Genomic DNA, 15,642 nt, shown 5'->3' with positions numbered 1-15,642 from the left:
TAGCAGTTCCCTTCTAATAAATAAACCAATAGTAAAATATTAGTAAGCCAGATCACAAATACCAAGCTTGCACTAATCGTTAATGCACTAATCTTTAATGCGCTAATCTTTAGGCCGGCTTCATTTTCACAAACGCATTGCAGGGAAAGCCCTTCTCTACATCATCATCATCATCATCATCATCATCAGCTTATCTACGCACACTGCAGGGCAAAGGCCTCTCCCATTATTCTCCAATAATGGGAGAATAATTCTATAAGCAATTCTATATAAAAAATTGGCGCAGCTTGCACTAGTGGTGCAAGGCTGGAGAAATAGCAGAGCTGGCGGCCTCTCCCTTCGACAGAGACCCGGCAGTTGCACATCCCATTTATTTCCGAACTTGCCGCAAAAACTTCTTCATGGCTGGCAGGCCCGGATCGTTTCGTCCGCAGGCTTTCATATCTCTCCCAAAGTGGACCGCGTTAGCCCGCTCTGGAACCCGCGGCCAAGTCCAACGCCAGCGCCCGAGATACAAACTCGAAGGAAATGGTGTGCGCCCAGAACGCGATGACCGCTCAATCGGATAGGTGCCGGTTTCATAGCACGAGGGACCCCGGTAGCGTTCCGAACACAGGAAGCGTTTTTGTTTAATTTTTTTTTGGTTGACTGCTAATGTTATTCACCACCGCTGCCAACTCCCTACTCCTCAGGCCCAACGGTTAGGTTGCCGGTTTCACGGCGTAAAGGTCATGGGTTGAATACCTGGGACCTCCCTAGTGACATTTTTTTTCTTAAGGCTTCGAAGTTTTTGGGTGCCACGGACAGAAAAGCCTTGACCGAAATAGCTCTGCTGTTAATTCGAAGGCTGTGGGACCTTATAGGTGTAAGCGTGGTCTTTGTAAGCTGACCAAGCGTACACCGATCGTTCTACAGTTGGCTTTACGCCTAGCTGACATGCATTGCTGAGAAAACATTCGCTTGGGCGCTTAGGTTCCCGACTTCAACCCATTTGGTGCTTCCTTCTTTCTCTGTATGATCTTTGTCGCCTATGTTGTTCCGCTTGAAGCGCGTTGTCACTTTTTTTTTTCTTCGCCTTCTTTATACTGTCTATGTCACCCTCTTTGCTGCTGCTAGACCAAGGAAAGATTATGTGATCGAATACATTAGTTTAAAGTGAACAAGTAGGTTATAACCGATACCTCTCCATGTATTCCACATTTGCAATAATAGGGCGACCAGAAAGCTACCAGAACCAAAGGACTAAAAAAAAGGCATTGGGGAAAGCGTTTCCTCTGAAAAATAAATTGCGGCAGGAATGCGAGCTGGTCTAATTTTCGCTGATGCAATGTTACAATTGAACGCCTTCGTAATTTTCATTAACTTTGCGAGGTTTGCTGGTAGCGTAACGCTGATTGATAAGAGTTGTGGCTTCCGTGCACCACAAACTTCTGGAAGGGAGTCATTGACGTCGTCGTGCAGCAAAGGATGCCTTTATCTGTAGTTAGGCCCGTTTCTGTAATCACACCCATTTCATAATTCGGTAAAGTTCTGAAGTGGTTGCGAGGACATGTTCCATGTAGAGACTTAAAAAACACGCGATATCATGGGGTCGATTTCTTAAATTACGGGATCTTACGTTCTTCCCGTTAGTTCGATTGCATTTCAAAACCGTTTTTCTTTTGCAGGCATGAATGGCCGATCAAGCGTCAAATGAAAGCACCTTAAGAAATTCTAGGTGGCTCATTACTTTCAAGTAGTTAAGCTTTTTTGAAACGCCCATGGTACGGCACACCGGTACTCTAATTCAAATGCGCTTGTGTGCAAGCTCCTTATACAGCTTTGGCCCTGTAAGATCACTTCAGTCGCACTGAAGCTAATTTATTTTATTATCGGTAGTAATAAACAATCGCGGTATAAAAATATTACGTCGCCACTTGCGGAGCAGCTCATGCGGCTGCGTGTTGTTCGGGAAAGAATTCGTTGGATTAAACCAATTTATTCAACAACATTTATACGAATTGTATAAGAAGTATACATACAAATATTTAATATGTGTAATCAAAACAACTTGAAGTAACAAATATACAAAACCACAGCGTGTTTGTGTATCTACAATAAAATTACAGCTCTACCAAATTTTGTTAGGCTATTGAAGTTATGTGAAATCAAAAATCCTAAATGGTCGTAATTCCGCATATAACATGTGGTTTGTCACTGGTTCGAACTACGACAGCGGCCCAGTCATGTACGCTGGGACTGGCAAGGCTCAGCCTGCACTGCCAGCGGTTACGTCTTGCGTAGAATCGCGATACGTGATTATAGATGTAGACTGCTAATGGACTTCGACGTGTACAGCAAGCGGGTTTATAGCAATAGCCAGCATATTAGCTTGACAGTTAGCCGGCTTTTGGGACTATTTAATATCACCACTTTCAGGTTACGGGTGAAAGGAGCACATAACTCTTATCACCATTGAACAATGCACCGGGGATGCTCTGACCACACACGTACTATTCGTTATAGCGTTGCATTTCGCCACATACATGATATAACATATTTTTTCTATTGATATACGCAGCACGCTGACATTCCGCATGTTCTGTGAGTGACCGGCACCACGTACAGCTCGAGATACTTATGGAGAAAATGAGTTTACGTGGTTTCTTGCGACGCTCCAGGCGGAACACCTTTTGTTTTATTGTATTCGTGTCAAGTACTTGGGATATATTCAGAGAATAAGAATGGGGTTACCTTTGGAAATCTTCAGTATACTATTTAATGAATGACATTGATTGGGCTTTCAACCCGTTAAAACAGGCAAACTGGATGTTTTTCAATATCGTAACAGATGCAAATAGTAAAACTCTTCAAGAAAGTGGACTCAGCGGTGTGCTGTTAACCCTTGGGATGTGAAAGCGGGAGTTTGTGCTGTACCTGGCCGGTTAATCATAGCACACAGAAAACTGCGTGCGAATTGCGATAAAGTATCCCAAGTCATACCGCTCCCACGATTATGTCTCGTTGAAGGCAAACGGGGCTCAAATGTTTTGTTCATCTAAGAAGGGGCTTGTTGATTCAGAAAGGGTCTTTTGTTATTTAAACACTGGTGTTTCGAGAACCCCACTTGTAACGGCGTGAATTCGTTATCATTGTCTTATAGCTCACCGTTCTTACAAATAACTCTCCCCGGCGAACGGGTTGCGGTTTGTACAAGCATTGTCACCTGTAAAAATGACATATATGGTCTCACCGTTTGCCAGCTCAAACGTGTGGTCTTGACTCGGCCTGGCGACTGTAGTTTTCACCGTTCCTCCACCAAGTACCCAGGCCAGCTTGTTCGGCACGTCCGTGACGCGGTTCTGCCAGGTGCACCAGCCATCTTCGAAATCGCAGCTCGCTTTATGCGGCTCTGCATACAGGTAATTGGCATTCTATTAGGCGTTTACTAACTTCATCGAACAATTAAGCGTTTACTAACGTAATCGACATCATGTCTAAAGAGAGCCAAACCATACCGACTTGAAGAACCGAACTCAGTCATCTAAAAACTTCAGGATATAGGTAAGAGATCCACGCTTTAGGTTGCATATAGAGAAACATGGATGGTGGGGTTTAAAAAAACAGCGGCGTAAACTTTTTGCGGTGAGCTTCGAAATATATGGCGACTTTCAAATTAAGAAGAAAGGTGTAATTCAGAAGCGCACAAATCGTGTGCCAATTAATTTATTTATTTGAATGCTTTCTATGCACGAAGGTTTTACAAAAAGGAGTGGTGCTTATGCACCAAAAAAGGAAGCGAAATGTTGCAATTGTTGCAAATTAGGATTGTCCGGTGACAAAGACATAAAGAGGTCTTATGTGTGATTTCGTGCCCGGCTGTAGGCTAATTTTGATTATTTTGGGCGAATTACCTCGGGCTATGCGAGGCCCACATGAAGCGAAGTCGCTGCAAAAACGAAAAAAAACAAAAACAAAACGAAACAAAAACCGGCGACGGCTGCCCGGCAGCAGCCACCGAATGGTGAAGGCGACGACGACACTGCATTTTGTCGGCAATCTAGCTCTAATAGATACATAATGGAAAGTATTCTGTCCTCCATGTTAGGCTGAACTACAAAAATGGAGAGCGGTTTTACCCATGCTGGGAAAACGTCCAGCGAAGCTGGCGGTCTGGTTGCATTTGCTATGTTAAGTGTTTGCCTTTATTTCATATTTTGAATTGTTAGTGATCAGCACAACGACCCGATATCTACGTCACAGACTAGGTACACACACGATTGGTCGGTAGAGACACTGATGCTTTATTATAATGCAGGCTGTAGTGCGCCGCACAGGTAGCTGCCGAGTGTGGGCTGCTTGATTGAACGAGAAAGGTAGACATTCAATGTGAATAAAGCCTTACACTACTCTGCTGGGATCATGGTTGAATACATTGTTTTCAAACTATAGCCCTGCTGAAAGACTAATTTAAGATATTGTAGCATTTAGAAGGTATATTAGAAGGGTCACCAAAATTTTCACTCCTTATTCTTTCTGCTGTGTTTTCTGGTGGAGTCGTCCTTGGATAAGTCACCGCAGGATTTCTCGAGCTCTTCATAAATAAAAACTCGGGCTTGAAGTCAGTTTTTCTCGGGGAATATATGAAATAAAAGGTCCATAGCCGTCTCCTCGTTTCATTCAAGGTTGGTAAAGTAGGGCATTCCACAGCAAGGGCAGCATTACAAATATCGCATCCCCCTTTTCTTCTTCATGAATACTGTGGTGAACATATACTGCACAGGGGGTACAACACGGAAGTCTTGCTGTGGTGCGGGACACCTGGTGGAGAGCCCTAAGGAAGCACTAAATTTTAATATATATGCTTTGCAGGGACCCGCAGTATTTAGTATCTCCGGACAAATAGCGTGTGAAATGTAGTAAAATTCAGTGCGTTTCTTGTTTATGGTGGAGATGCGTTAACCGCAACCTTTATACGCGGAAGCGCAAAATGGGCTTAAGTATGCTGAGAGTAACACTGAGCAACTAAGAAGGCCAGAATACTTCTAGCGGCTTCTTTACTACATTTTTAGATTCTGAACTTCTTCCTCTTGCACCTTCTCTTCCCATCAATGTCACGATGAAGCGGAAAATTCAAACGCGTTTTCTGTTGTTCACTTAGGTTCTTCATGGCTTCTGTCCATACTTTGCCACCAGTGACGCGATTTTGTTAACGTATTTCGTTTTCATGTGCCTCATGCGTGTGCAATGTTTCATAGGAAGTTTACCTTTCCTGTTATATAATTTTGCTACTAGTTTAGCATCGGTTGTAAACTTTGTTTACTTCGTGATCAAAATAAATTATGGCATGCCATTGTTAAATAATTAGCGACGAGGTCAGATAAGAGTAGAAGTTACTACCATTTCTTTCCATCTAAACCTCTAAGATATTGCTGCACGTTGGCTGTGCCACAGCGCACGCCTACTGCCGAAGGAAGTGACGAAGGAAGTGACGAAGTGACTTCCTTCGTCACTGCGACGAAGGAAGTGACGAAAGAAGTAAAGGCGTTTCAGTTTGGGGAATACTACCTAACAGTCTTCAGAGTGAACCGCGGAGCCTTGTGAGTGCAAGCGCAGAATATTTCGTGTCTCCTCATCAGTACTAAATCCCTTCGTACTCACTACAGTAGTGAAACCAGGCGGCTTTTGAATATGAGCCTGACTTTTTCTGATCGTCATGTATTCCCGACGTACGCGTCGAAAATCCACAAAAGGTCTTTTACCATTCTCGTTCGAACACACGAAGAGCGCCAAGCAAGGCATACCGCAAGTGGCAGTGAAAAAAACACCATTCAATTCGTGTCATCATACGATATCCCATAGAGTCTGTAGGCGCAAGCAGACATGTTACTTGACGCCGGGTACCCGCATACTTTACTTTTGACTGTCACGGAAAGCGTTCTAAAGCTGAAGAGAGTGAAAGCGAAGTCCAAGGTGTAAGAAGCTAAGAGAGTGGGCATTAACGTAATTGCCTACGTGCACAAAGTGTATCATGAACTGAAGAAGTTTGGGCAGAACGACGGAATACGAACGGTGTTTTCTGCACTGGTTAAGGGGTGGGGCATGTATAATTTCTTCATGCAGTGCTGTGTCAATTGGGCAGACAAGGAGGTGCCTAAATGACTGCATGCGAAAGCACTCGTACTGTTAAAGTATTGGCACTGGCAAACATTTTCTTTGCCACAGCAAGGCCTGTGTATGTACGCAGTTTTTCGGGAGCAGAAAAGTACTCGCACCTTACTTGAACCCCCGGACGCCTGAGATTTTAGAGGCTTACAGGATAGCAAATAATGGTGAAAAAATGTCAGCCAGCCCTCTGTGGCACTGCACCAGAAGAAACTCGAATACATTGACGGCGCATGTCAGTAATTATAATATACGAGTGGTGTTGCCTACAGCGTCGTGAAAATTGGTTTGTAATTCTATCCTCCTTTCTCCCTTTCTTCGTTTTTTTTTCTACTTGTGTAAAATTTGTTTCTTTGGGTGTGGCGTATTTATATATATATATATATTGCAGACCGCAAAAAATAAGCACAATTGTTAGGTGTCCGCGCCTCTACTGTCTTTTTCTTTAGTCCACAGCTGTGCGCTGTTTTCATCGATATGTTATGCAACCAACTAGACCAAACTTGGCAGTGTGTTATACTGTGCAGGTATAAATTTTGGTTTTGCGTATTCACAATATCTTTGCTTTGAAGGGCGCATTGAAGCAGATGTCGCAATAATTTATTCTACTTCTGGTCCATTATTGTTCGCCCAGAATACATAGACGATTGTTTTCTCTCTCTTGGCATCCTGAGTCATAAAAACACCCGAAGTGGTTGCGGGCCAAACTAGTGACTTCGAGACTTATAGTACAAGGCTACAGCGGCGACGTTGTACCATAACTGTGGGTATGGTTAGCTTGATGAACGTTACTAAAAAAAAAGAAGATTTCCAGGCTTCACTAGGGTATGGCGTATGTTTAAACTAGAACCTTTTTTTGTTAGGCATAAAAATACGTTTTACCTCTCTTGCCGCTGCAGTCATGAACCTTAACGCCGTCAACTGCGACGTATGGCTTCCGGAGAGCTCCAGGGAGGAGGCCGAATTCAAAATTCAGCTGCAGAAGCAATACATGTCAATTTAGGCCCTTTTGATGAAATGCATTGAGATGGCCTATAAAATGCAAACTTGGGCAATATTCAGTTATTTCCCGTCATGCAGTAATATGTGCCCAAAAAGCGCATTCAAAATGACAAAAGCGGTTTCTAAATTTCTCTGGGGCACTTTGAAGAAATTTGAACGACTTCCTGTAAACACAATCCACAATGAAATGATTTATATAATTTTTTTACTCTACGCGTATGTTTAACTGGGTACTAACAGTGTTAAAGACGTCATACCAAGATAACATTACGCGTAAAAACATTTGGGTCTGCGCAAACGAACAAGTTACTACCTGTCGAGTCATTTATTTGTGGTGTTTCTTAACAAGATATCAGAAAGACCAAGTGTGCAAGGTACTACTCAGGACGTGCAGTTACTCAACCAAGGCAGCGTATCGACTATTGAATGCTCAGAACTATTAAGGCGTTCACTGTGAAGAAAAAGAATGAATCAGACTGTTACCATCAGTTGGAGCCAGCATGTATTCAAGCAAGCATGTCATTTTGTGGAGCCCGATGTAAACGCTTGGGCGAACGCATAGTGCGACACGCACATGGCTGGCCGAATGCGTGCCAGGCCAGTGAATGCAAACTGTTAGTTTCGGCAAAGCATGCTGGTTGAAACAGATGAGGTATCCGCATGGTGATATCCGCATGGCTTCTCCCGCACTCTGTTACATTGCATTGGAAGGCCCCGCACAAATGCGCTCAGTCAAGTTAGTTTGTACGAGCTATAAAGATTATCACTAGTCCCAGTAAGTCTTTGTAGCTTCAGGATAGTGGCCTGCCAGGATATTACATACCTGAATTTCAATGTCTAAAGGCGCACGATAAAAATATTAGTGATTTTTGCTGAGAACAAGAGCAAGTGGGCTGGTTGCTGCAAGTTAAAAACGTAAGAAACAGCGCGTACAACGGAACGCAGAGCAGAAGACACATACACACTGCGCTGGCTAACGACCAAGTTTTATTGTTTTGAGGTGCCCTAAATAAACTGAGGAATAAATTGAGCAAGGTATGAGCGATGGTAAACAATGGCGCTAGAAAGGGCAACACAAGTAAACTAATTAAACACAAAACGTAGTACGTGGATTGCCGTCAGCGTGCCATTTCCGCAATCCTTCTGTCATGCAAACTTAACTGTGCTGGTCAGACTGGAAGAAGCACTAGGTTTGGCTTCAAGAGCGTTCAAATTCACTAAAAGCGAATGCCGGCGGCCAGTTAGCTGTGCTCTAATGCCTGTGTATGTGTGAACCAGAATTTGATCAGTGTCATATTGCCGCGAACCAGGCATTTTGTTTGCACTTCTGTTTTGTGTTTACCATCCGGCGGCGCCCTGCTGTGTTACCAGAGTTTCAAGCAAAGTGCATCCTTTCTTTTGAATGCCGCACGGTCTATCTTGTTTTGATAGGAAGAGTGTTTGGCCCTGACGTCATCAGCCTAGAATAATCTTCTTTGATTTCCAGTGTTCTCGTTGAAATTGAAAGTTTACAGAAACAATCGCGCCTAAAGATAAATACTTCCACGGCAGGTGCCGCGCTATTTGATTCGGCGACACTCGCCTCCACACGTCACTTCGTTGACTGCTGCTTCGCCGCTTGTGTATTTTTTGAGTCGTTACGGGGGCACAAATTCGCTACAATAAACTTTGTTGCTTGAAGAAACCTGCGTCGTCTCTGGCTACGTGGCAATATAATTCGAGGATATGCGGACAAACGCACACGTGAAATTTATGAAGCTTTTTAATCAGTCGTGGAGGGGGGGGGGCGACAAATGTGCAAGCAAACCGTCTGTGGTACTGTATGAAAATAGAATCACGTCTCTTTCTAATGAATAACAGGTCCTTATTTTTCGGTGACAATCTGTGAGTCCGTCTTCTGAGAAGTTTTGCTCATTTTGTATTATTCGCCTCTTTTCCTTGTCCCTTTCTATTGCTTTGTAGTTGTGTATTTAGGGCGCCTGCAACAAATAAAACTTGGTTTAGTCAGCTCGATGTGTGTGTGTGTTTTTACTCTCCGTCCCCTTAGTTCACGCTGCTTCTCATGTTTTTAACATTTTGTTGCTATAATGGGGATGTACATGAAGCAGCAACGCACATGTTTAGTAAGACGTGCAATGTAGACGGCCTAAAAGCTGCCGCCATGACACCGATCACCCCTAGTTGCCGTGGTATATCCGGGAGTTGCTCGAGTGTTCGAATCCACCCACCTTGAACTTTTGTGTGGCAACAAAGGCAATGTCCACTGTGCTCCAGGCACCCTTGACCAACGGATCGGTAGTTTTGGCCCACAGCTGGGTTTTCTCCTGGGATTCTTCTGCAAAAGAAGTAATCTGGTAGTGAATAAAGCCCAAAGGAACTTCTCGCTTGAAAGCGCCTAAATACTCGCAGATTTTCTGAGCACATAGAAACAAAAAAACGCTTTGTTGACAATAAAGCGAAGCCTTTAAAATCCTGTTTTCCTTTAGAACTCCTATTTAATACAATGGAATGCTTAAAGAACCAATACAAACTGCGAAAACCGCGTTTTACTCGATGCACACGTGAAGTCGTTAGCTTTACCGCAGTCCGTTCATTTAAACTTTCTTTCACACGATTTCATCAGGCAATAAGAGTTTTTTGACCAGTTACGTTGGGAAACAATTAACGCCACATTTGTCTAAACAAGGAGACAAAATTTCGCAAAGCTCCCGTTTTGCGCGAAACGTGCCCTTCGACCACATGAGCAAGGATGCCTATCAATCAGCCGTATAACTGTCCTGAACTGATGAGCAGTGGTATTGTTTACTGCTTTCGATTTCTACCTTTACGAACGGCGTAGAACAGGCGCTTTGCAACTATTGTTTCCCTGCAAAGTTATTGAGGAAGGCTTCCCTGGGCTTTCCTATTATTTACGTGCTTTGTTTTTCACTGAGGAGTGCAGCAAAACTGATGCAAGTTCATTCATTTCGTTCTGAGATAAATTAAAGGTCCGCAGGGCTTTTTATTCACACGCGTACCAACATTCGCGTAATCTTTTATGACGCTGCTTCCTCCCTTCCCGCATGTTGCCTTTTGAAAAAAAGGAAGGCATGCTAAAAACCATGTCTGAACACACATTTCACGAACAGGCGGTGAATATACTCATTTCCTTCCCACGTCTTGTTTTGCTTGCATTATCACTTTAGCCGACGGCTATCTTTGGAAGTGCGGCGGTGGCTTCATACCTTTGCGCAAGCTCGATAAGCTTGTGATACGCCAACCGATAGGGCCTAACCTGGACGTTAGTTTTTTGAGGGTTGGGGGCAGTAAACGCCATTATATGAATGTCGGCGCTCCGCGGACATTTTGGAACCATATAGCGTAAGACATTCACCTAATATCACCTAAGGATGCACCGAGTCCGTTTGTGTAACAGCACTCTTTTGCGCTCTGCTTTGCCCAAGGAGGACAGTACGATCGTTTATTGAAATGTACGCTGACTCTGCTCGAAAAAAAAAAAAAAACCACACAGCCCTATCGTCCTGTAAATGAGCTTGTAATATAAATGAGTCGAATCACGGCTCAGATAAACTCTATTGTAAGCTGAAATCAGCCATAAGCAATCTATCGAAACAGCTGTGGGAGCATTTTTGCATTTCATGTTCTTGACAATGTGATCACATGAGTGCCCCTCCCATCACTTGGATAGACAGAGAGCTTGAACGCTTCAGACAATTATGACATGGCTCATCACAAAGGGCTGATCAGATTACTCGGATGTCCAACAGTGCGCTCGTGTTTATTCGCTCGAATTATGCGTCGCTTGCACGCGTGCATGTGACTTCTTTCATTGCACAAATTAAAGCCGTCGATAACATTCCACCTACACTGCAAATTGTTCGTCGGTACGTGGTCGGTCAAACCGGGCACATTAAATTCAAGAAGCTGGCCAACTCAACAGCACCGCAGAATTTTGTGCACTACGAAAACTTACACCGCAAAAAATGCTCATTATACACCTTCAAGATTTATTAGAAAATTTACTGTCATAGTGAGAAGGGCTTCAGTGTTACGCAAAATTGGCTCACACACTCACCAATAAGCAAGTTAGGCACCGTGTCTTGTACGCCGAGAGTCTCGAAGTTGACATTCTGCTTCGTTACCATTGTTTTGCACCGAATGCGGCCAGTAACCGACAAGAATTCGAGCACGAAAGTAGGTTACCGGAGAAAACCTTCTGCCATAAACTCGTACCTATTAAAGCAATCTTGATGCTGTCGGTTGGACTCCTCGTTTTCGTTGGGCCCCAGGGGAGAAAATAGTGCAACCGCAGGCACTGAGTGTTCTTGCTGCCGGGTAGCAGTGGCGACGTAAAGGAATCTTTGGTGTGACTACCGTTGTATTCCATAAAGAGTACGCCACCTGAAAAACAACATGCAAAACTGTGAAGTTATTCTACTAAGAAGAATTCGAATTAACGCTTGCAACGGAGAAGCGGCCACGTACTGGACTTACTAGCAACTTGCCATGCAACGTGAAAAGAAGCTGGGCTTGCCAGTGGCAGATTTCGTGCTCTCTCCGTGTTCCTTGCGTTGTGTTTGTGTCAGTGACATGAAAAGTATTTTGCGTACATACAGTATTTTGCGGGCTGACATTCTTCGCTCCCTTAGAATGATCCCAATGCTTCCGCCACACCAGCGAGCAAACATCATCAACTGACCGAAGTCCTCAACCAGTGAAGCGTTCTTCACACTTTTAGTGGGAAGTTCGAGGCAGAAATGACTGATCTTCGGTAAGACAAGTCTTAAACGAACTTATCCAACATATCACAATCTAAACAATCTGCTCCCTCTGTTACCCGCCGCGGCTGCAACCCCCCCCCCGTTAAAAACACTGCAAGTTCCCTGCAGAAAAACCATCCTAAACTCGCACAAGTGCTAGAAGCCATTGACATCAAAATACAATACGAATGCCTCGCCTGCTTACAGGGTGGCCGTAGATTGCACGAGTACATCTACGCACAATTCTATCGAATCGAAGAACTCCTCTAACAAGTTATCAACAACGCTGGACCTTCGGAACCCATCCCTCAGGCCCCTCGCAAAGCCCCGACATATCCCAAAGCAGGACATCAAACCCATCAAGAATTCTGCAATGCAACTGCGGAAGCATCTTAAGCTCCGAAACGGCCCTATTAGCCAAATGCAGTCAACCGCTGAACCATTGTAAAGTACAATAAATGCTTTGTGTTGTCATGTTCGCTTTTCAGTTGTCCCTGTCAATAATTTGCGCTTTCCTCACCAATTGTTTTACAAAATCCTCACTAAACCTCAGCAGCCCGAATACAACACGTTTATCCATCCTTCTGAACCCCGTAATTCTATTGTTCCTGGTTGCGCAGCCATCCTACTTGATTCCTCCCTCCCGGATGCTCGAATGTCCTTGCTATTTGCTTAGTCCCCTCTCCCTGAAGCTGTTACCATTATCGCCACCTCCCAGTACCAAAAGGCTCCTTCTGGTCTTCGCCTACTACCGACCCAAGCTGAAGACATATTAAGATTTCACGTGGCTATATTTCAGATATTTCCTTACGCTTCAACCCCTATTCTTATTAAACGTCATTTCAATCAAACCCACACTATCTTTGGCTGTGTCCCAAACTCCCATGGGCCAAAATATCTCTTGGACATCCCCGAGGTGCCAACGTTACTCCCATTACAATCCCTCTAGTGTCACCCGGATCGCCTACATCTCAATCACACCGACATCACCACTGACGTAACATGAGCTTCCCCGGTCTCGCGAAGCCTCGGATGCCCTGCTCCACTACGTGGGCTGGAGATCATCTTATCTCCCCGTACTTCTCACCATTCGCGGCAAACGCCTGAGACACCGACAGACAACTTGCTCTCGTTGATACTCGAGCACCTTCCAGAAGAAACTCCTAGAACGCTATCGCTTCTCCTCACTATACGAAACAACACGCATTATTTGGAACACATTGTCTGGCTGAAAAGCGCCCATTACTTGCGATGAGACCACCTTTCCTTTCGGCAACCATTCCCGCAACTTATGAAAGCGTATGCAGTAACTCGCTCAACTCTATTGCACTTGTGGCAGAATACAGTCTTTTTATTGAAGAATTCCTTCGCTCATTGCGAATATGAAAGTATTTTATCGATGCTTCCAAAGGAATGCCGAGGAAAAGCAGCGATGTTGCACAGCCAGAAGTTTTGGAGACAAAGTATACAGAGATAATGCGTTCACCCTCAATGTCCGCTTAAGGGCTTCTCAGAACTAATACTTCAGAATTACTTCAGACCGCCAGTCAGTCGTCTTTCTGACGAAGTGAGAAATACAGCTACGCCAGTGTGAACTATATTTTGACAGTTTTCAATATTGTCTTAGCAAAAGGTGGGGCCTCTGAGTAAAAAAAATTCGGTATACAGTAGTTTGTTGAGCTGCTTTCTCTACTCGCTACCGCGCCAACATCTCTTTAACAGATTTTTTTTTTGCACAACCACGCTTCAGGGAGGGGGTCAAGAACCTAGTTCCAGAAAGCAAGGTAACGTGCTTTGTGTTTTAGTGAGCTGAAAGAACAGGGATATAATTTTGTAGGTAGGTTGTGGGGTTCTTCTTACTGCAATGCTTTGTGAGGGAACTAATTCTACTCCGTATTTTTTACCGAGCTAGCATCTTTGTTGGTATATAAACACACAAGTTACAAACGAAATAATAACATACGGTAGAACCTCAAGTTTCACGCATGAACTACGGCTTACCAAGCGTAGTGTCTGTCGAGTAGTCCGGCCTCTGAAGGCGTTCCTGACTGTTCTCAAGTCTCCACCCTCCTTTCTTAGCTCCGAAGTCGTAGCCGCAGGTGTCGCCCCAGTCGAAGTCGCAGGAACCATCTTTAGGCTCTGAAACAGTCCCGTAGAGAAGATGAACCTTTACGGCACCAAATAAAGCAACTAGAAACTTTCAAATATTTGTGAAGAGCAAGGTATGCGTGTCCGGCAGAGCTACTATTGGGCAAAGACATCAGTTTTTCTGCGTTCTTGCCAGTTCATGTATACCTAAGACAATATATTTTCTGGGAGAAATTTTCTGCGTGAATCGTTGACCTCTTAAAAAACGTCTTATTGACATGCACAGCAAAAAAAAAAAAAAAGGTCAAGAGATTTTGTGGAATTCTGTTCTTGAAAACAATAGGCCTAGTCATCGGCTCTAACTTGGGGTGGCCGCCATGTTAAGGCAGACTGATATTACTGTAGCAACATCAGCGGAAACCATTAGGAGTAGAACGGGAAATAACTGAAAGGCCAGAATGGCGACGAGGAAGACATAAATTGTAATGTTAGACCGCAAATACAAACAAAAATTCCGCTATGTTGTACATAAATCGTACGTTTTTGTTAGTTGGAACTGGCTTGTGATGGGTTCACTCCAGCGCATCAACACAAAAAACTCTACTTCAGTACAAACAGCTGCTGTTGGGGAGAAGAAACGATTCAAATAAGCAGAGGTCTTGCAAAACCAAGTGTGGTTATTCTCCTGAGTCACGCAAGCCACTAGCATTACTTTTTGAAACTTATTATCGCAAACGTGGCATATTACAAATCTAATGAGGCTTGCTCTATTGCTGGGATGAATATGGTGACTTAGATTTGTCGATTTTGATGACTTTCACCACCCCATAAACAGGTGCAAACAGAATCGTTCAGCTCTAAATAGAAACAGACATCAATAATGACAAATATTTTCATAGATATTCGTAACCTAATATATTTCTTTACAACTCTGTAGCCGCCGATAATCGGTACTCTTAAAATATGCAAGCACGAGAAATGTGGCGATTAATTAGGACATTTTTAGCACAAAGCTTTCTTCTGTCAGGAATGCGTAACGCGCAATGGTGGAGCTTGCTAACAAGATAATGAAGTATAACATTACAGTAATGAACGTCAAGTTCAAAACAATGTTGCCGTAAAGTACTGATAAGCAGCTTGTACAATTCCAGAGTTCGAGCATGCGCGAATGACTAACTCATCACTTGTGACGTATGGAACGGCATTTTTAAGAAAATCGCAGTGACGTAAAAAAATCGCGCTGATTTGTATATCTATAAGTAGAGAAGGCTAAATGCGATATAAATTGGAATATTTACGTTGAAAAAACAATATACAATTCTCCTAAATTTCGTTCTGTAAACAGAATAGGGAGCTGACATTTTGTATATATATAGGAGCATTTTTAGTTGGAGCCAGTTGGGAACCTCGTTTTTAACCTTGTTTTGGCGCTCGTCTAAAAACAGACAAGTACAAATTTTGTGGCCAATCCCGCGCTTTGTGGAATCAACTTTCTGCTGTAATGTTCGCGCAAGGGAAGAAGTTATTTCAGCCAAGAGAAATTTGCCACGCACTACAAGCTTCAATTGAAGGTGCTATACAGCGAAAGCTCGTTCATTCTAACTGCAAGGGATGTCCCCTTTGTTCGAAATAATATAAGATCGAACTA

The 15,642-nt window shown here is 43.6% G+C and overlaps 1 protein-coding gene across 1 annotated transcript in view; it reads right to left on the bottom strand.

Annotated features, from left to right (window-relative positions):
• The window catches only part of LOC144175377 (MAM and LDL-receptor class A domain-containing protein 1-like), a 176,997-nt gene that overhangs the window by 144,219 nt on the left and 17,136 nt on the right, over positions 1–15,642 (bottom strand). The window contains exons 5-9 of the mRNA XM_077704460.1: positions 13,908–14,045; positions 11,380–11,547; positions 9,375–9,481; positions 7,027–7,120; positions 3,233–3,391 (exon numbers count right to left, since the gene is read on the bottom strand). Coding sequence (XP_077560586.1) covers positions 3,233–3,391; positions 7,027–7,120; positions 9,375–9,481; positions 11,380–11,547; positions 13,908–14,045 — 666 coding nt within the window. The remainder of the gene's footprint in view (positions 1–3,232; positions 3,392–7,026; positions 7,121–9,374; positions 9,482–11,379; positions 11,548–13,907; positions 14,046–15,642) is intronic.

The sequence above is a fragment of the Haemaphysalis longicornis genome, unplaced genomic scaffold (assembly GCF_048455015.1).
Source record: "Haemaphysalis longicornis isolate Haplotype H1 unplaced genomic scaffold, Haemaphysalis longicornis Haplotype H1 scaffold_3, whole genome shotgun sequence".
Classification (NCBI taxonomy): Eukaryota; Metazoa; Arthropoda; class Arachnida; order Ixodida; family Ixodidae; genus Haemaphysalis; species Haemaphysalis longicornis.
This window is presented reverse-complemented; position numbering and strand designations above follow the sequence as displayed.